Raw genomic sequence first — 21,192 nt, forward strand, 5'->3', positions numbered from 1 at the left:
GTCAAGTTTGGGGAAAGGTATGTAAGCCAGCACTGGAGAATAGGCCATAAGAAGACTTTTGCCTAGTCGTGAAGACCTTTAAATGCCAAACAACCCCGGGGTTAATAGGGAGTCACTGAAATTGTGGGCAGGTCGGGGAGGGAAGGGGCGATGGTCACCTCTTTACTGTAGGGAAATCCTGGCTCTCCACTGAGTATCTTGTGCAAGTGACTTCACCCGTCAGAGAGAAGGTGCTTCCCATCCATTGGGAAGGATGGGGGGACAGGAGAAGGGAGAGACCTGAGGTCTCGGGTCCCAGGGTGTGCTGCTTCTGAAGGGCCCTAGCTCCCAGCCACTGCCTTTCCCCAGGGGATTCCTGGGGGTTATTCTTGGGCCCACAGGAGTCTGAGCATGTCTGCAGAGAGAGAGGAAATCAGTGGTGTCTTGCAATGAGTCTTTCACAGTCAGTGAGCCCTGACTCACTCCAGAATATAGTAGCTGGGGTTTTTTCTTTTCTTTTTAAAAAATGGTTTTTAAAATAGTCTTTGTTGGCATTTATTATTGTTGCATCATTTAGATTTCTTTCCTGTGTCACTCTCCTCCTTTCCAGAGATCCATCCCTTAAAACAATATGGGGTTTTCAAGGAGAAGTAATTGAGTCTGACGGCATCCCTTCTGCTGAAAGGTGGAGGCAACCAGTTTGTCTCCTGTGTTCAGACGTTTCCTCTTCTGGTTTGCCTCCCTCCTTCCTGAGCTGCCCGTTTGGAATGGGAAAGCCCTGTCATCATCATTAACACTGTCACTAAGACCTTTCATCTGGTCCTTGTACATGCTAATTAACCTTTCACCTGGGGCAAAAAACTTAAAGCATCGAAAGACTGTTCTCCCATGACCTACAAATAGGGAAACTGAGGCACATCTCCTAAGCTTTCTGTCTCCTCACAGTCTCTTCAGCCTCTTTCATCTGATGAGCTCTTCATCTCAAACAAGTGCTGACCTCATGAATCTTCCCTGGGAGCTAGGTGGGTGGCAGACAGGCAACTTCTCATCCCCGGCTAAACAGACTAGCCTGGGGCTGAGTTGATGAGTGAATATAGAGTAGCATCTTCATTGTGGGCTGGGCAGACTGGAGCTACCCTTTGCGGGCCACCAATGGGGACTGGCCCCATTCTGGGTTGGGGGAACTTAGTGATGGCATCTTTTGCCCCAAGGGTGTCCTATGACTACACCAGCCTTCTTGGTGCGGTTAGCCAACAGGAGCTCTCTTCCTCACCTAGCATCAAGTTGCCAAGTCCTGTTGATTCCATCTCTAAACCAGCTCTCAAACTCCTTCCCCCCTCCCCATTCCCACTGGAACCATCCAAGGACAAGCCCATGACCAATTACAAATGCCTTCTTGCATTCTTTCACCCTCTTCCCCCTCTTTCTTTCTTTTTCTTTTTTTCAGGCAATTGGGGTTAAGTGACTTGCCCAGGGTCACACAGGTAGTAAGTGTCAAGTGATTAGTCTGAGGCCAGATTTGAACTCAGGTCCTGCTGACTTCAGGGCCAGACTGGTACTTATCCACTTTGCTACGTAGCTGCCCTCCCCCCCCCAAAAGCAATCAGGTTTCACAGTAGATAGAGCACTGGACCTGGAGTAGGGAAGACCTGAGTTCAAATCTGTCCTCAGACATTTACTAGCTGTGTGACCCTGGACACATCACTTCACCTCTGGCTGCCTCCATTTTCTCATCTGTAATAGCACCGACCTCCCAGGGTTGTTGTGAGCACCAAATGGGATGGCATTTGTAAAGCATTTTGCAAATTTTAAAGCTCTATACAGATGCTAACAATTATTTTGATCATTACATACAGATTTAATATTCAAAGTCCTCATTGGTTCCCTGATGCCTTCAGAATAAAGTTCAGACTTCTCTGCCTGATATTCAAAGCCCTTGACAACCTGACAGGGCACCCTATCTTCCCAGTCCACTCATGGTATTCTCCTCTCTGGTCCTGCTAAATTGGTCAAGTTGCTGACTGTAGGACATAGACTTCCTTCTCTGTCCTTAATGTCTTGGCTCATTCCCTGTGCTCTCTCTCCCTTCCTTCCTACCTCAGCCCATTGAGTTTCTACCCATCTTATAGATTACAACTTAGATGTCACCCACAGCAGAAAGCCTTCCCTGACTCTACCCCACCCCCAAATCCAGGAATGACCTTCCCTTCTGACCTCACACAGTTCATTGCCTGAAATTTTTCTCAAATTTTTAATCACGTAGTGAAGTGTTGGTGTCTTATTGTCCTGAGTGGAAAGAACCCTGGATTCAGAGTCAGAAGACCTGGGTTTAAATTCTGCCTCTATAATTTACTACCTTTGTGACATTGGTTGCCATTTAACCTGTCTGGACCTCAGTTTCTTCATCTGCAAAATGAGGAAGTTGGTCCCTTCCAGCTCAAATTCTATAGATCCTATGGTGTAGTGCCCAGCACAATGCTCTGCCTTAATACACATATTTTGTTGTTGTTCCATCAAGGAATCAATAAACAAACATTTATTATGTGCTTACTGTTACGGAGAAACCCGGAGATAAGGAGGGCAAAAAGCAATCCTTGTCCTCAAGGAGCTTACAGTCTAAAGGGGGAAACAACATGAAATAAATCAATACATACAAGCTACATGCAGAGTAGGTGGAAGTGCCCTTTAGAAGGGAAGGCATCAGTATTTGGGGAGGTATGAGGGACATGGGGAGAGGACTCTTGAAGAAGATGGAATTTGAGCTGGCTGTTCAAGGAAGACAGGGAAACTTGACAAGTGGAGGTGGAGGAGAGAGAGCATTTTAGGCATAGGGGACTGTCACTGATGGTGGATAGGCAGGAGATAAAAGTTCCTAAGTGTAAAAACCCATGGTTTAGCCAGAGAATGTCCCTTCCCCAAGTAATTAATCAAAGCAACTGACTGTAGCAGGAAAAGCTTCAGAGCCATCTTTTAAAGAAATACTTGAAGCATAAATGTTGTTCAGTGGTGGAATGGCCTGCCTCCCAAAATGGTGGGTTCCCCTTCTCTGGAAGTCTTCAGTCAGAGCCTGGCTCACCACTTATTTGGAATGCTGTGGATGAAATCCTTGGTCATGAATGAGTTGGCCTAGATGCTATAGGAGGTCCCATCTAGCTCTCAGATTCTATGTTCCTGACTCCCCAACCCAGTGTCCTTTCCACTATAGAAATGTCCATTTAAATTATTTAACCTATGACTTCATTGGGGTAGGAAATTTCCTAGTGAAGAAACTTCCTCTTCCCCTGCAGAGAGACAACTACTCTGTAACTCAGTGTCTTAGTTGCCCAAGCCACTGAAAAGTTAAAGGACTTGGCCGGTGTCACAGTCAGGATGGATCAGGGGTGAGACTTGAACCTAGTCTTCCTGACTTTGAGGCCTGCTCCCTATCCACTAGGCCAGTTTGCCCTTCATTGTTTTCATAGGACCATGGAATCTCAGAATTTGATGGGTCTTGACCTCCCGATGAAGTAGGGAGACCTAGATTCAACTATTATAATTGTTACTGTACTCTTGTGCAAGTCGCTTTGATTGATGGATTCATTCATTCATTCTATAACCATCTATTAAGTACCTACTACATCCAAGTACTTCATCCAAGTCTCAATTCCCTCTGGTGTGAACTGGGGAATAATAATCCCTGCCTTGTTACCTGTAGGGTTGCAAAAGACCAAACATGATAACATCCATGTTGGGGCCATGTTGGCCATGAAGAGTATTCACTCTGCAAGTGAAAGCATGTGATTTTTCATATGGGTATCCCCTCTGGTCCCCATTTCTTGATTCTGAAGTGACTTGAGTTTAGGGGAAAACTGGGGAAGGAATGATCATACCCTCTTCTTTTCCCAGAGACCTCAAGCATCCTGAAGATTGGGGCATACATCTTCATCGGGGTTGGGGCCGTGACCATGATCATGGGCTTCCTGGGTTGTGTTGGTGCAATCAATGAGATCCGATGCCTATTGGGGCTGGTGAGTGATAATCCTGATGGGGACCCTTCCCCGTCCCGATCTTGTCTTCCTTCTTTGTCTTCTACTGCATTCCATTGTAGAAGGCCTGGATGCTGATATCTGCAGGACTAGCCTTTGTCCATTGTCCTGTGCTCAGCACACACCTCAATGAAAGGGTGTCCTTGTGAATTTAGTTTGATTTGTCTCATGAGACGTAGTATAATGTTCTAACCAGGGTGGTCATATCAATGTCATGGCTAGACCAGCCCTGTCATTGTGAACCTAATGGGAGATTAGATTGGCCTCAGTTGCCCCCCCAAAAAAATGAAGAGGAACAATTAGGTGGGCTTTCAGATTCCTTCTAGCCCTAGATCTTTCTAGATGCTATATACTATAGCTTTGACATATGCTAACTGGGATATCCTTTGTTGATCCCCCACCCCTCATATTCATTGCTTTACCTTTCCAGTACTTTGCTGCCCTCCTTCTGATCCTTGTGGGCCAGGTGACAACTGGAATCCTTGTCTACGTCCACTCAGATGTGGTAAGTGCTATTCTGCTGCCTAGAGTGACAAACCATCCTGGGGGTGAGCAGGTACAGCTGGTGACCAAGCCAACATTGGGCCTTTTCCTTCCATCCCTCAGAGGAAGGCTCTTGAATTGCCCATGCCAATCTTGACAAACTTTTTGGTCTCAGAATCCCTTTAAACTTTCTAAATTATTGAGAACCCTGCCCCCCAAGAGCTTTTGTTTATATGGGTTATACCTAACAATAGTTATCATATTAGGAATTAAAATATCTTAGGGTTATAAAAATTGTTTTAACTCCATGGACCACTTAAAAGAGTTTTGGAGACTCCCATGACTCCTTGGAACACTTTGAGAAATGTTGGTCTAGGTCATGCCTGTGAGATAACCAGGGAAAGACAGGGTAGACCCTCAGTCACATTACAGAGTCATAGAATGTTGGAGGTGGATAGGACCTTGTCTCTGGTGTAGGAGAAAGTACAGTCTATTTTGAATGAAAACACCTGGATTTGAAACTGCCTTTTCTAATAGTTGTATGACCTTGGGCAATGGACCTCACTTTCCCTTTTGTAAAATGAGGCAGTTGATGAGATGTGACTAATGCTCCTTTCAGACCAAGATCTATTCTTTCAACTACACCATTGTAGGCTGCTGCTTGGCCCTAGGTTCAACTCTGGTTCCTGGAAACTATCACGGCATTCCTGTCCAGAGATCAGTCAGATCACTACCAGGAATGATTAGATGAAAGCATCTATCCAAGCAGGAATATCAGGCACTTGTTCCAATGATCAGCTTGATTCAAGAGTTGGGACAAATTCAAGGCTTTCTGAAAGCAAGACAACGGAGATGTCTTCTTGCCCCTTCCCTCCTTCCTGCTCCTCTCCTGCCCTCTTTGATCCAGGACAGTCGCCTCTGTATCATCAATGACTTCTCGTGTTCTGTCCTTCATCCTGTGTGTCATAATCTGTTGGCCTGGTCTTGTGGTTTCCACATTCATAACATATCTCCTGTGCGTTGACTTTTCCCTACTCCTACGGCCATGCCCCTAGTCCACCTTTTTATCATCTCTGTCCTGGACAATTGCAATAGCCTCCAGGTTGGTCTCTCCCTACCCCAATCCACTTTCCACTCAGCTGCCCAAGTGATCCTCCTAAAACTCAGGTCTGAGCATGTTAGCCCTTCCCCATTCAGTCAACTCCAGTGGCTCCCTATTCCCTCTGGGATAACATATGAACTCCTCTTCTATAGCCCTTCATAAACCTTGCCTCTTCCTACCTTTCCAGGCTGCTTACACCTTACCCCCCCCATATACTCTGACCCAGTGACAATGGCCTCCTCACACACAGCACTTCACGTCCAGATTCCGTGCATTTTCCCTGGCTGGTCCTCATAACGGGAATTCTGTGCCTCCTCATCCTCACCTCTTAGCTCCACTGGCTTCCTTCAACTCAGCTCAAATCCCCCGACCTTCTACAAGAAGCCTTTCCTGGTCTTTCTGAATGCTGGTCCTTCCCTCAGAGATTTGCCCCATTTGTCTTCAATATGTGTGTAATTTTTTTTTGTTCCCCACTAGAATGTAAACTCCTTGAAGGCAAGGGCTTTTTTTTTTTTGTATCCTTGATTCTTGGCACAATGACTAATTGATGCTCCTTGGGAATGAGTCCCTGTCTGCCATTCCCATGCTTCCTTCTGGAATGGTCCAGATTGGGATACAGGAGGAAAGAAGCTCATTAGTGTCTTGCTTCACCAACTATTCCCACTTGTCTTTACTGGAGTGGTCCAGTCACCCTAGGAAGAGGGCTGAGCATGGGAACCGAGTCCCTTCCGGGAGGGGAGGGTGCATGAAGTGTTGGCTGACTGCAGGCCACTCAGGCCGCAGCTTAGACTGGGCTCCGGTCCAGTCTCTAAATCCTCTAGAGTCTCTTTCCATTCCTCTTTCATACATCCATATCTTTTCCTCCATGCACTGGAAAATAGGAGGAGGCTCTGGGAATGGGTTCAGGAAATCTGGTGGTCGGAAAGAATCTGAGTTGAAGCAAAGCCCGGTAAAGAAAAGGGCAGGAAGATGCTCTGGGCCTGGCTGCTGCTGGCCTGCCTCTTCCTGGAGGCAGAGAGAGCCCCAGAGCTGGGAGGATGGGGGAAGGGCAGGCAGAAGGAGAAATGGTGGGCCGGCTTTCCATAATTCTACTCTCCCTTGTTGGGGCTACTTTATCTGACTTTCCAGGCAGGAAGAGAAGAAAAAGCAGCATTGTACAATGAAAAAGCGAAAACATAAAACCCCTGCAAAACACTGGGGTTGGAGTCAGGGGGCTTCAGCTTAATCTGTCCTTGGCCACCTGCTCCCTCTCCCCTTGGCTCTCGGTTTCCTCGTCTGGAAACTGAGTGGGTTGGATCAGTTGGCCTCTCTAACTCTAGGATCCTACGACCCTGGAAAAGTCAGTTTAATCTCTTTGGGCCTCAGTTTCCCCATCTGTAAAATGAGGGGTTTGGATTTACTGACTGTGCAACACAGAGCAAGTCATTCTATCTCTCCCAGGACTCAGTTTCATGCAGGCATTGGTCATCAGACAGCCTCGGAGATCTTTTCCAGCTCTAGATCTTGGATCCCATGAGCCTAAGACCTTGAATTACTCGGGACTTCCTTTGCATCAAAGAGAATGGGGCAGCCTGCTCAGTGAGGGTGGCATCCTGTAACTCACTTTCTCAAGCCTCCCCTTTAAAACCAAACCAAACCAAAACACGAAAAGCCCCACTACACACACACGGAGTAATACCCCAGGTGATGAAATGGGTTTTCTCTGGTACAAAGCAGCCCTCTGTGAGAAGCCCTTCTCACACCTGATGGGAGTCTCAGTGGAAAGCCTGTCACCTCTGCCCCGACCTCCACCCCCAGCTCAGGTTTTTGCATCTGCCCTGCCCCGGGGTGGGGTAAGGTGGAGGGGGGGTGGCAGTGAGAGCGAAAGGAAGAAGCAGGGTCCTTTCTGTTCCCCTTTGGGGCAGGAGAAGGAAACTGTGGGCTGAGATCAGAGAATAATAATAGCTCAAATTTCGGTAGCAGGCCTAGGAGGCCGCTCGCTTGGGTCTTATTTTTCTGTTTTACAGCTAAGGAAACTGAGGCTTAGAGAAGCTGCTCAGCTTCCCATTGTCCCAGAGCTAGTAGGGATCGTGGGTGGGATTTGAATTTGGGTCCCTTGATTGAAACCCCAAGTGCTTTCCTCTATGCCATGAGTATGGCTTTGACAGCTGAGATTGGATTGATTAATAGGCTTTTATTGACCTCTTGTGTGTGTGTGTAGGGGCTGGTGTCAGCAGTGCAAGGAGAGGCCTGTTCTTAATGCTTTGAATAGGACAGAGTCTTTGCCCTGAATCAATCAAGCATGTAGTAGTCACCTACTGTGTGCCAAGGGCAGGTAATGAGAATACAAGACAAAAATAAAACATCCCCTGATCTCGAGGAGGTTACATTTCCCTTATAAGAAATGTAAACTCCTTGAGGTCAGATAAGTAAATACACAAACAAACAGATAAATAAACATACACACATATGCAGTGTACTTACATATGTGTATTGTATATATGCATACGTATGTACAGAATGACTAGTCAGTGAGCAACATGCATTTATTAAGCATGTGTGCCAGGCACTGTGCCCAATGCCATAGATACAAACAAAGGCAGAAACATGGAGTTCACGGGGGGAGGGGAGGGGGGCAGAGCAGAGGAAGACAGTAGGTAGACAGCAGTTCACATACAAGACACATAACTGTGCTCAGAGAAGGCAATCTCAGGCCAGAGGCCTTCGCAATGGGGAGGGGCTGGGAAAAGCTTCTTCCAAAAAGTGGGATTCAAGGAGAGCCTTGTAGGAAGCCTGGGCAGCTTAGGAAGGGAGGGCACCAGAAGCTGGGGAGAGGAGGAAATGTCCCCTCCAGAAGGTGAGCAGTGAAGGAGCCCAGGGATTCTGAGAGGCGGAGAAGGGGGGCAGACATGGGGATGGCCGATGCGGAGACAAAGATGGTGGACAGAGCATCGTGGGGCTGGATGGTAGAGCACTTGAAGGGAAGTAAAACCATCCAGGGAAAAAGAAGGTTGCTGTCTTGTTTGTGAGCTAAGGTCTATTCCTAAATTAACTGATGCTGTAGCAGTAGGTGATAAATGAATGGTATACTGAAACCAGCCCTAGAACAGGAGACCTGGGTTCAAATCCTGCTCTGCTGTTTAATAGCTATTTGACCTTACACAACTCCTGAGCTCTGGTTTCCTCATCTGTAAAATGGAAATAACTACATTTACATTAGCTTCTTCACAAGGTGGTTGAACCTCAAATCACTATAGGAATGTGGAGGAGGAAAGAGGAGAAGGAGGAGAAGAGGAAAAGATTTTTTTTTTTGAGCCAGCTAGGTGACAGAACGCATTGCGTGCTGGACCTGGAATAAGGAAGACATGAGTTCCAATCCAGACTCAGATACTTACCAATTATGTGACCCTTGACAAGGCACTTAATCCCTGTGTACCTCAGTTTCCTTATCTATAAAATGGGGATAATAATAGCATCTATCACCAAGGGTTTTTGTGAGGATAAAATGCAATGATATTTGTAAAGGGCTTTGCAAATCTTAAAGTAGCATGTAAGTGCTAGTTTATTGTTATTATTACAGCTACCAAGTGCCATGAGAGTGCAGAGGAGAGAGGGGTCTCCATGTGTTAGGCTGGGACAGTCAACAAAGGCCATAGCAAGGTGGAGGTAGCATGTGAACCCTAGGTGAGACCATCTCTTCTCACCTCTCGGACAGAACTAGGGATCCCTTCAGTGGGTTTATGTGCTTTCTCGGCCCCGTCCTATTGCAGTATTCTCAGCTATGTATGGTCCCCTTGCTCCTTGATGCTGGGGGAGCTAGAGTGGCCCAAGGTGGCCAATGCTGGTGGCAGAGAGACTTGACTCCTCCCCTCCTGCAGCCCATGGCCAGTTGTAGAGTCTTTGGTGGAAACTACTCTGCCTCCATCACCCTGTATTGTTTAAGGGTCCCTGGGGCTGTGAAATGGGGAAGTTGAGGCTTACTCTGTGCCCACACCTGGGGTATAAAAAAAATTTAATCTAAAACATCAGAGTTCAAGGCCTGAAGGGTATCTAGACCATGAGAGTGAAGGGTGAGCCCAGGTGTATCAAACGGAGAAAGTAGGAAGGACTCTCTAAGAGAGATTACTGTAGAGGTCCCCACGTGCATTGCTGGGAAGAAGCACCCTCCTATATGATAGGCAGAAGGGATAAGGAGCAGGCTCAGAATCAGGAGGATCTGGGTTCCAGTCCTGCCTCTGACAAACTACTGACTGGGTGACCTTGGGCATTCTCTCCATACTCCCAGACCTCTCTAAGACTGAGTTTGAGAGCAGGGGCTGATTCCTCTTGTCAGGGACGTTCCTTACTGGAGGAGATCCTTACATCAGTGAGTGAAGTACGGTGCTAAATGCCAGGGATAGAAAGACAAAATGAAAAAGGGGCTGACATATCACTGGGATGAAAAGCTTAAACAGAGATGAGGAAATACAAAATTATTTTAGTGCAACAGTTGTTGCTAGGGGAAGTGGGAGAGACCCCTTTGATGTAGAAAGATTCTTGAGACTGGGCCATGAAGGAATGGGGAGTTGGAGAGTCTGGGAGGCAGGGAGCTGTCCATGCTTGTCAGGAGCCCAGGAATGAGAGGCTGACCTGAACTGACCCACTCTCTCTGTAGCTGCTTCCTCTTGGGTTTAAAGAAATGGGAGTGGGCTGAGCCTGGGTTAGGGGCCCCCAATCCACTGGGCTCCACTTTTTCACTGTTTAATACAGTCATAAGAAAGAAAAGCAGAAATCATCATTTCAGCACCCTGGTCCCAGAACCAGAAAGTGTGGACACCTTTTCTGTTCAGGGCTCTGAAATCCCCCAGCCAGGAGCCTCAGTTTCTCCTTGTGCCCCCTTGTGTTTCTGAAGAAGGGACCCATGGGGTGCACCCCCAGCCCCCAGAGTCTAGGGCCAGGGAGGTTCTGCAGCATGCTCAGGGGGCCGGTTTCCACTGCAAACGAGGAAGCCAGGCCAGGTACTCAGGAGGAGGGCTCAGACAGGAAGGGCACCAAAACTCCCTGGGAGCCTGCTTTCTTAACAAAGCTGTGGTTCTGGAGACACTAACCTTCCTCTCTCCCTCCCTGCAGCTTGCCTCACAATGACACCCATTTGCTTACAGGCCTGTTGCCCTTTATACTGATATGTTCTTGAAAAGCTGCATGTGAGTCAGGTCCTACTTTGTATGTGCTTGGAGAGCCTCCTGAGTTGAATTCTTTTGTAAGGGAAATATTCACTCTCTAATTTAATCATTTAAAAAATTTTATTAATCAGATTTGCTAAAAAGGGAATCAGTCAGGTCTTTCTATGCATAGCTTGCTGTTTTTCATCCAAGGCCTGTGATTTCCTTGATATGGAGAACTCCTGGTGTGGAGATTCCCTCCATGGCAATATATTGTCCTAGAGAGTTTTGCAATACTGAAAGGTTAGATGAATTGTCCATGATGACCCAGCCTCCCATTGGGCCATCATGCAGCTGTAGCTGCAGAAAGAGGAGAAGGAGGTGTTACAGCCACAATTCCTGTATGAAGATGAGTTAAAGGTATTGGAAATGTTAAGCCTGAAGAATAGAAAATGCAGAAAGGAAATGATAACCATTTTCAAAAAGTCCTATCTTGTGAAAGAGGGCCTAGCTTTGTTCTGTTTGGCCTTCAAGGGCAGAAACCAGAATCAGTAGGTGGCAGGTGGAGGGAGACAGGAAACAGTCACTAACAATTAGAGAAGAAATGGGGTCCCCTGGGAGGCAGCAGGTTTTCCTTTCCTGGAACTCTTCAAAGAGACGCTAGGATGTCCGCCTCTCAGGCACATTATAGAAAGAGCTCTGGGATCTCCATATGGGTCAGACTAGACGGCTTCTGTAGTTCCTTCAAACTCTAGATACCCTTCAGGTATCTTTAACTCTGACATTCTAGATTAGCTTCTCTATTAATATCCAAGGTGTGGACACAGAGGGGGCCCCAGCCCTAATTCCATGATTCTGAAGCTGTCCCCATTGAAGAAAGGACTCATGTCAATGCTATCATTGATCCTTTCATGTAGATTTGAGAGCTTTAGGGCATATGATGCCCAAGGGGGGGAGGTGATTCCAAGTGGGAGTCTGAGGGAAGATTTCCTGGGAGAGGAGGTAATTCATAGTTTGATGGGAACGGGTGTCTCATCCGACCTGGTGACTGGTTTGTCAGTGTGGAAAGGACGGAGCCACCTCTTTGTAACATTGATACCTCTCCCTTCTATATCTGAAAGTTTCCTGAGATGTCTGTTACAGTGCCCACTATGAGCATTTAGGGAGGAGGAGAATTTTGAAGCAAGGCCTGGATTTAAGTTCATCTAACTCTCATGTTCCCTTATCCCATCTCTCTAGGTGAAGGAGGATGTGAGCACCATAGTGAATGATCTGATTTTGAATTATGACCCTGAGAACCATGAACAGAAAACTATTCAGGATGCTTGGGATTATGTACAATCACAGGTACAGTGTTAGGGGAGGGGGAAGGGGGCCTGGGGCATCTGGGCCTTTTTGATATGGGGACTTGGGTCATGGATAACCGCTGTTTTTAGGCTGGGGGAATGGGGGGATGGCAGGAGATTGCCCTGGCTTCAGCAGGGGTGTCCCATCCCTCATCTTCAGTCAGCCTGGCATGGGGAATAGCAAGTCTTCTTGGTTCTTGGAGGGCACTGTTGGGAACCTGTACGTCTCCAACATGGGAACATAAGGACGCATGTTGCTCTCCCTTTAAAAAGGAAACAAAGACTGGAAAGAAGAGGGAGATGAGGGTGAGATGAGGGGTCAGGTCCAATTGCAGAATGAAATACATGATGTAGGAAGTGGATAATAAAAAGATGCCTAGAGTGGAAGTTGGGTTTGGTAGCAGGGTGGTGAAAATCCAACTCAGATGCTCAACTGACTGTGAGACCCTGGGCATGTCACTTAACCTCTTTCTGCCTCAGTTTCCTCAGCTGAAAAATGGGAATAATAATAATAGCAACTACCCCACAGGGGGGTTGTGAGAATTAAGTGAGATGATATTTGTAAAGCACTTTGAAAATCTTAAGGTTTTCTAGAAATGCAAACTCCTACTAGTTATTATCTCCATCCTGCTGCTGATAATTATCTGTGTGGCCTTGGACAAGTCACCTCCTCTGTCCTCTCTATTAAAACAATGGGGTTAGGCTATAAGATGTTGAGCTTTAAGTATCTGATTCTAGGATTATCTCAGATTAGGAAGGAAAACTCTCAGATTAGAATTTGGTGCTGCAGGGAATATTGGAGTCAGATGACCTGAATTGGAATTCTGCCTCTCCTCTCTCTGTGACCTTGATCATAGAACTAGAGTGCAAGGGACCTCAGAGGCTGTCTGGTTTACCCCCCTTACTTTACAGATGAGGAAACTGAGGTCCCCTCATTTTACAGATGAGGAAACAGGTCTTTCTTTATCCTATAGATGAGGAAATTGAGGAAGCCCTCATCTTATAGATGAGGAAACAGGCCCCCTTATTTAGCCCCCCTCATTTTACAGATGAAGGACCCTAAGGGCAGAGAATTTAGTAATTTGTCCCAGGCTGTGTAGGCAGTGAATGTGGGAGGCAGGCGTTGCCCCATCCTCTGACTCCTGCTAATGATTTTTCCGTGGTGCCACAGTTCATTACTCTGGGTCTCTGTTTTCTCATCTAAAACGAGAAGTTTGGGTTAAACGATCTCTCAGTTCCCTCCCAGCTCCAAATCTGGAGGGAAGCAGCTGTAAATTCTTTCTGTGGCTTTGGGGGAGACTGGGAGCCTGGACCACATTTAACAGCCTTAGGGCTCCCCCTGCTGGCCCCAGGAGCTAATGCACACACCTCAGTGGGTATTGGAATGTCTGATTCAGAGAATTTAACAGCTGACTGATTTTAGGGACCTTGTAGTCCAGTTCTCTTAGCTTTACAGATGATGAAACTGATGCCCAGAGAAGGAGGTGAGTTTGTCCAAGGTCACCCAGTGAATTAGCAGCAGAATAGGGACCAGTTCATAGGAGTTAGTTGTCACTTAAACCTGACTTAGAAACCCAGATTTGTAAGGGACCATGGAGTCCATCCTTACAGGAAGCACAAATCCCCTTTATTACACATAGCATCCTCGAGAAGCGATTATCCAGCTTTTGCCTGAAATCTTCAAGTGATGGGGAGCTCACTACCACCTGAAGCAGACCATTCTACTCCCGGACTGTTGGAATATTTAGGGAGCAGCACAGGATTCAAGAATTGTACAGTTTGTTCCTGAAATGGTATTTAAGTTTGCAAAGCGCTAATTTGATGCTCACAATGACCCTGTGCGTGAGGTCAGTGCTACAGAGGTCATTATCCCCATTTTACAGATGAGGAAACAGAGGCTCAGAGAAATTCATTGACTTGCACATGTTAATAAGGATCAAATCTAATTAACTCCAAGTTCAGCTTACAATCTCTTGGCTTCCCAAAAAGCTGTATGTAAACAGACTAAATCAACACTATCATTGCTGACATGGGCATCTTCATTAATCACCCTCTTACTCCAATCACCATGCTCTTTGATTTCCTTCTCCAAAACATTCTTCCCTGGTCATTGCTCTCCTATATACATTTTCTTCCCATATAAAAATGTAAAAATGAGAGCAAGGACTCATATCCTCAGTACTTCGCATATGCTAAGTGCTTAACAAATGATTTTTCATTAATTCATCCATCCATCCATTCATCCATTCCCTCATTTATTTCATTCATTTATTCATTCCTTCACATAATGGGGTTTTTTTGGGGGGTATTCTTTCACTTACTTCATTCATTCATTCACTCATTTCATGCATTTGGTCATTCATTCCCTTAAAGGTATTAGAGGACCTGGATGTATAAGGGAATTTACATGCTGAAATCTTGTCAAGGCAATAATCACATCTAAATTTGCATTTTTAAGAATCAGCTTGGTTGTTCAGATATCAGGTTTGCTTGAAATCTAGGCATGCCAATTATATTAAATTCCTTTAAAAGAAAAGTTAAGGACAAAGAAGTAATAATAGCTTATCATTTTTTAGTTCTTTAAATAACTTTTCTTCCAACTGTTTTAATGGCAAGTATAAAACACCTGTAAATATTATGATAAAAGAATGAATGAGAAAACATTTAGTAAGTGCTTGCTGTAGGCCAGGCATCATGCCCATTTCACAGAGGAGCAGCTGAGGCAGTTAGCCCTGCTGGTGTCTCTGAAATGTCAGAGTTTAGGGACAGCTAGGTGTCTGAGGCCAGATTTGAATTCAGGTAGATGAGTCCTTCTGACTCCAGGCTTGGCACTCTATTCACTGTGCCACCTAGTTGCCCCATATCAATGTGATGTCAGCTAAAAAGACTAGTGATATATGGGGATGCTTTAAAAGACACACATCTTGGGGCAGCTAGGTGGCACAGTGGATAGAGAACCGGCCCTGAAGTCAGGAGGACCTGAGTTCAAGTCCGGCCTCAGACCAAACACTTGACACTTACTAGCTGTGTGACCCTGGGCAAGTCACTTAATCCCAAATGCCTAAAAAAATTTAAAAAAAAATGTCTGAGTTTAGGCACAAGTTTCTCGGCTTAGCTCCTTGTTTATAAGACCTGTGCCTTCTCCATCACCAGGGATTCTTTCCAGTGTTGGAAAATCCTCCCTCCTAGGGAAACTGGCTGTAGTTCTTAGCCTGGTAAGAGACGGGAAGGAGGCAGAGTAAGGGGAACTGAGTGCTCACTGTTTGATCCAAGGCAAACCCAAAGAATTTCAGAGTCAGAGCCTTAGGGGTCCGAGTGAGGCAATGTTATATAATAGAGAGAAAATGGGAATTAGGATCAGGGAACTGGACTTAGTTTGTGGCTCTGTTACTGTGTCTCTTTTGGGCCTCAGTTTCCTTACCTGTAAAATGAAAAGGCTGGACTAGATCATGTCTAGGCTCCCTTCCCTAGATCAAAATCTAGGCTCTAGATTTTATGATTCATCTGACAGTACCTCTGAGCTGCAGAGGTACCTGGTCCCCATGCAGTCCTCAAGGCTCAGCATTCCTTGGGTTGGTGAGGGTGCTCTAAGGCCACTGCTGCCCCAGCCAGACTCTTCTTGATACCAGCTTCAAGGGTTTTTGAACCAACCTCCAAGATGAAATGAACCAGCATGGTGTCAGTCCCTGGGGACTGTGTTTCCCTATAGACAGGGAAATATCCATAGCTCCTCACTGAAGTGGGCAGGGTTGTGGCTCCTAGCCCAGCCAGGAAACTCCCCCTTTTCCTTGGGAAAGGAACCCCCGAGGAGGCGGCTGATATGGTCCTGACTCTGCCTTTGATGTTGACATCATACTCACAGAAACATAGAATGGTGGAACTGGAAGGAAAGGCCTATGAAAGGGAGAATGTCTGAACTGGAAAGGACCTTAGAACATGTAATGTTAGAGCTGGGAGGAGCAGGAGAACACAATGTCAGCACTGAGAGAGCTCTTAGAATACAGGATGTCAGAACTATGAAGGGTTTGAGAACATAGGACGCCAGATATAGACAGCATCTTAGAACAGAGTGTTACAGCTGGGAGGAACCTTAAAGCATAGAATTTCAGGATTGGGGAAGGCCTGTAAGAACTAGAAGGGTCCCTATAATTAGAGCCAAGAGGGACAAGGGAACATAGAACGTCAGAGTTTGGAGGGACCGGAAGGTAAGAACAGAGAACGTCACAACTAGAGAGGAGAGTGCTGACCTGAGTGGATGAGTGCCTGGCCCGAGGTCATGCACCTTGTATATTGAGAAGCTAAACCTCAAATGCGGAGCTCTAACCTCCCCATCTTCCTTCTTTGTGTGTGTTGGTGACAGGTGATGTGCTGTGGCTGGACCAGCTACCTTAACTGGACAGCTAACGTCAACCTCATGAACAGGACGGTGGTCACCTACCCTTGTTCCTGCAGCAACGCTTCCTTATTTGATGTAAATGAGGAGGACTTGATTAGGAATGGCTTCTGCACGCTCTCCAATGATACCCAGGTCAACGATCCTGAGAAATGGCCTGTTTACACCAATGTGGGTAAAGGGTTTGAGTGAGAATGGCGCCCCCGGGAGCCTCCCCTCAAATAGTGGGAGGGATTGAACCTTTCTAAGGGGCCGGGTCTTCCCCTCCCCTTCCTCTTCCTCATCCTCTTCGGTGCAGCTGCATTTTTACTGTGCAGGGTTGCAAGGACAGAGTGCAGAAATGGCTGTGGGACAATCTCGGCATCATTCTCGGAATCTGCATTGGAGTGGCTGTCATTGAGGTAGGGTTCTCTTGCCCCCTCCTCCTCCAGGAATGCCCAGCTGAGACAGTGTGGTGGGTGGTAGAAGGAGGAAGTGTGGGGGGGGTGGGATCCATGGGATTGCCTTCTCTAGTGTGACCCAGGGGGAAGAATACATCTTTGGAGTCATAGGACCTGCTCCTGCCCCTTCCTTTCTCTGGGGGTCAGACATGCAGCTTCTACAGCCTCTTTCCCGCTCTGAGTCTCTGACCCCAAAATCTTCTCTTTTGCCACTGTGGTCTGCGAGCTGTCTGAATTCCCCCGGCTCCACTGTTCTTCTTGGCATCCTTGGCCATTGGGGCCCTGGCCCATTCTTGATATTCCTGACTCGTTCCCACATTCCTGCTTGGCAGAAATTCTGGAGCTCACTTCTCCAGGAAAAATGTGGCAGCAATAGAGAAAAGAATGTTGGGGTCAGAGGACCAGGGTTCAGATCCCAGCTCTCCTACTGATTAGCTGGGTGACCTTGGGCAAATCCTTACCCCTCTCTGGGCATCATTTCCTCCTCTGTAAAATGAGTTGAGGGCAGACCAGAGGCCCTCCTAGCCTGAAATCCTACACTGTCCCCACTCCCCACCAGGGATAAACCCTTAATCATCCAGTTCAGCCAGGCTAAATTCATCTTGGGATAAAGTGCTGCTAGATATCCCCATCTCTGATGGGGAAGTGTAATGTGTCATCGTGGGAAGACCTCCTGATTGGTACTTATAAGACCTGAGCTTTGGCACTAATGAATCTAAAAACCGTGGGAAAGTCTGTTTGAGCCTCAGTTTCCTCATCTGTGAATTTTGGGGTGATAAGCCCAGCCTCACCCTATCTCACTTGGTTACTGTGAGGAGCAGTAAGTGGACTAAGGTAGAAGGTGCTTTGTAAAAAATAAAGTGTTTAATGATTGAATGGGATGGTATTGATGGGAGGAAGTCAGGTGGAGGGAGGATGGGGGATGGGATGCAACCGAGAATTTGAACCAAATTCTGATGCCCATGCCAAAACCGACTTGAGACAAACACATTGAAAACAAAAAGCTAAAATTCCATTCCTTCTCCCCCTAAAACAACCACTTTGAATTAGAAAGAAATCTGTGACGTCTTTCTAATGTTCAGCAGGACTTCCCTGAGACTTATTCTAAGTCCCAGCCGGCCAGGAAAGCTTCAGGCATTGGGCTGGTAATGGCAAGGACCAGCCTGAGGACCAGCCTGGTGACATTCGGAGAGACTCTCATCAGGCTGACCATAGGGTGAAGATTTTTGACTCTGAATTCCTGGAGGGCAGGGCCTGTTTTTTGGGGGGTTTTTTTTGTTTGTTTGTTTTTTCCTTTCTTTGTATCCTAAACGCTTAGCAGGGTGCCTGGCATATAGAGTAGACACTTATTCGTGACTGATAACATTTTTGACACCTAGAAACTCCTAATTCAATTCAAAGGATCATGAGATCGTAGATTTGGATCTGGAGGAGACTTTAGGGGTCATTGAATCCAAGCCCCTTATTTTACAGATGAGAAAAATGAAGCCCGGTGAAATGACTTGCTTAAGGTCATACAGATTGGTAGAAAGGGTCACAAGTAGGATTCAAAACCCGGTCCTTTGACTCCAGATCCTCTTGCCAGACTCCTTTAAGCAAGCACACAGGGCAGCTAGGTGGCGCAGTGGATAGAGCACCAGCCCTGAAGTCAGGAGGACCTGAGTTCAATTCTGGCCTCAGACCAAACACTTGACACTTACTAGCTGTGTGACCCTGGGCAAGTCACTTAACTCCAATTGCCTAAAAATATAAAAAAAAACAAAAAACACCCTCAAAAAAAAGCAAAAACCAAGCATACATGCGCTGCCCCCCAAAAGAAAAGTTAAGCTGTAAGGGGATTGTAATCTGTGTGGGTGAAGACTGCAGATCCTTGCAGTTTTAAGGATGGGCTGAACCACAGCCACAGACTTCTAAGTCTATTTGGACAGATTTGAGCCCCCCGAAGGTGCTGAGACCTCTCCACGTGGTCTGACCCTGTGCTTCTGTTTCTTCAGCTCCTGGGGATGATACTGTCCATCTGCCTGTGCCGGCATGTCCACTCAGAAGACTACAGCAAGGTGCCCAAGTACTGAGGTGGCCCTGACTGCCTTCTGCCCCACCCTCCTGCTGTGCAGGGCTCCGGACATTCTTGCTTTCTTGGGAGCCCCTGAAGCTCCCAGCAAATCATATCCCAGCCCCCTTCCTCATTTGTGGCCTTCCCCCAAATCCGAAGGCTCCAGACCCCAGGCTCCTTCTATGGGCCTTGTCTGAAGAAACTCCCCTTGCTCCTCCTGGCCTGATCCCTTCCTGCCTGGTCTCTTAGACAACCGCTTGGAAAGGTTTTGTCTTCCCATTCTGGATGGAGATGAAAAGTCGACCTGTGTCTTTTATCTCTCTATCCCCCTTTGACTCTCAGCTTTGTCCTTTCCCATGTCCCCTTTCTCCCTTACTGCCTTTCAGGATTTTCTTATTGATACAAAGAAATTATTTCCTTCACACTCCTAACCAGCCACAGTTTGGCATGGGTTATTCAGAGGAATGGGCAGCCCCTTTTCCTTCCCACAGGCTATACTGAAGTCCCACTGCCTTCCTCCTTCTCCCTGGAGGGACCATGAAATAGGGCTTGTGGCTAGGGGCTGCCAAAGGGCCATGTCCAGCTCTCTTACTTACGACTCTTGGAAGGACAGGCTAACTTTTCTACAATATGACCCTACTGTTAAGGTCCTAGCCTATCATTTAAGGCCCCCTGCTCAGTGCCTAGAGGCTAAGGTTACCACCTGACACCACCTGAGTGTCACCATTACGCTGACTCAGCTGGAAGATGTGCCATTGGCCAAGACCTGGTACAAACCCAGCGGGGGTCACAGCTGTGTGATCAGGGCTAGGCCGGGCAGCCAAGAAGGTTTACCCACCTGGTGCTGCTGAATAACAGGTCTTACCAATCTAGCACCCCAGCCACAAGAATGAGAGGGAGAGGGAGAAATCTGCCTTCCTTCTATGGGCTCCAAATAGGGGGCACCTGGGAAGACAGCAGTGGCTGGTTATGAGTGTGAACATATATGTATGTGTGTATGGGGAGGGAGGGGTGGACCTTGGGTCCCAAAAGCAAAATTAGCCTGAAGTTTCTATAAGTCGTAGCTTCCTGGGGAAGCAGGAAATAAATTGGCTTCCTTCTCTAAGAAGCTAGGTCCCTTTTTCAGGTGGCAACTTCCCAGAGAGGAGGCCCAGTGCCTTGGGGTAGAGGTAGGTGTTGGGAAGTTCCTCATGTACAGACCTGAGAAGCTCAGAACTAGACAAAGAGTAGACAGCTCAGAAATAAAGTAGATTTGTAACAAATCTGATCTCAATGACGATGTTTGACCTGTAGGTATGGGAGATCCTCAATGGCCACTGGGATTGGGTGGAATGAAGGAGAGGCCGGCTTCCTTGGGTTATGAGATTTGAACCTCAAAGATCTCCTGGAGATCATGTCATTCAATCATAGCATGCCAACTTCTACCTGGAACATGATGGAGGACCACTCCAGTGGTGTAATTCCTAGGATTCCTTCTGGCTCAGACCTAATGGGGGTCAGGGCTGTATGATCAGGGCTGGACCTTGGCACCCAAAAGGCTTGTCTGTGTGGTGCTGCTGAAAGACAGGCAAGATGGGGAGCAAATCTGGAGAGCCACTTAGCGAGGTCCCCATAGCTTGACACAAAGGACTAGAGAGTGTCTAGAAGCCTAGATTCTAATTGCTGCGCCAGAGACTCACTATTTTTATCACTGCATAAGTCACTCACCACCCCACCCCACAACAGGCCATTTTCTCCTAAGCTGAAGAAGATTTTGGGCCTAATTTCTTTAAGTCTTTCTCTTCTAGCTGAAACACTCCATGATTCTGATACAGGCAGAAGATACTCTTGGGGGTAAGAAAGTGGACTGGATTTGAAATGGAAAAGCTAACAGCAGTGGTGAGGACCTGGCCCCTCAGCCACCATATCGGGGCTGAGCTAGTATTAGGCTCCCTGGGATTTCTGGCTTTTGTCAGAGTTGTAAGAGTGTCTCCATGTTGCTTGTGGACCATCAGGAACAATTCTGTCTCATAAATTGGTCAGGGAATTTAATGGCTACTCAGAAGATTAGAGACCAGAGCTCAAGTTCTCTCCCTGCCCCAAAAGGTTGAAAATATTCCACCAACTGTCAGGGTTCCACTGGGCAACAGATGAGTGTCCATAGGATTCCTAGACTGGAAGATGCCTCAGGCAATGTGTGGTCCAGCCTATACCAGAACAAGGACTCCCCTCAGCAATAGCCCAAGGCAGTTGTACAGTGGAGAGGGGGACA

General features: G+C 46.9%; 1 protein-coding gene across 2 annotated transcripts in view; it reads left to right on the plus strand.

The window, feature by feature from the left end:
- The window catches only part of CD82 (CD82 molecule), a 79,213-nt gene extending 59,010 nt beyond the window's left edge, over positions 1-20,203 (plus strand). For both annotated transcript variants that reach the window (XM_021009729.2, XM_078148479.1), the window contains exons 4-9: positions 3,865-3,986; positions 4,435-4,509; positions 11,949-12,056; positions 16,416-16,619; positions 16,766-16,849; positions 18,883-20,203. In XM_021009729.2, coding sequence (XP_020865388.1) covers positions 3,865-3,986; positions 4,435-4,509; positions 11,949-12,056; positions 16,416-16,619; positions 16,766-16,849; positions 18,883-18,960 — 671 coding nt within the window. In that variant the 3' untranslated portion in view covers positions 18,961-20,203. The remainder of the gene's footprint in view (positions 1-3,864; positions 3,987-4,434; positions 4,510-11,948; positions 12,057-16,415; positions 16,620-16,765; positions 16,850-18,882) is intronic.
- The last annotated feature ends 989 nt before the right edge of the window (positions 20,204-21,192 follow it).

Source organism: Phascolarctos cinereus, unplaced genomic scaffold, assembly GCF_003287225.1.
Source record: "Phascolarctos cinereus isolate Bilbo 61053 unplaced genomic scaffold, phaCin_HiC Scaffold_9;HRSCAF=440, whole genome shotgun sequence".
Lineage (NCBI taxonomy): Eukaryota > Metazoa > Chordata > Mammalia > Diprotodontia > Phascolarctidae > Phascolarctos > Phascolarctos cinereus.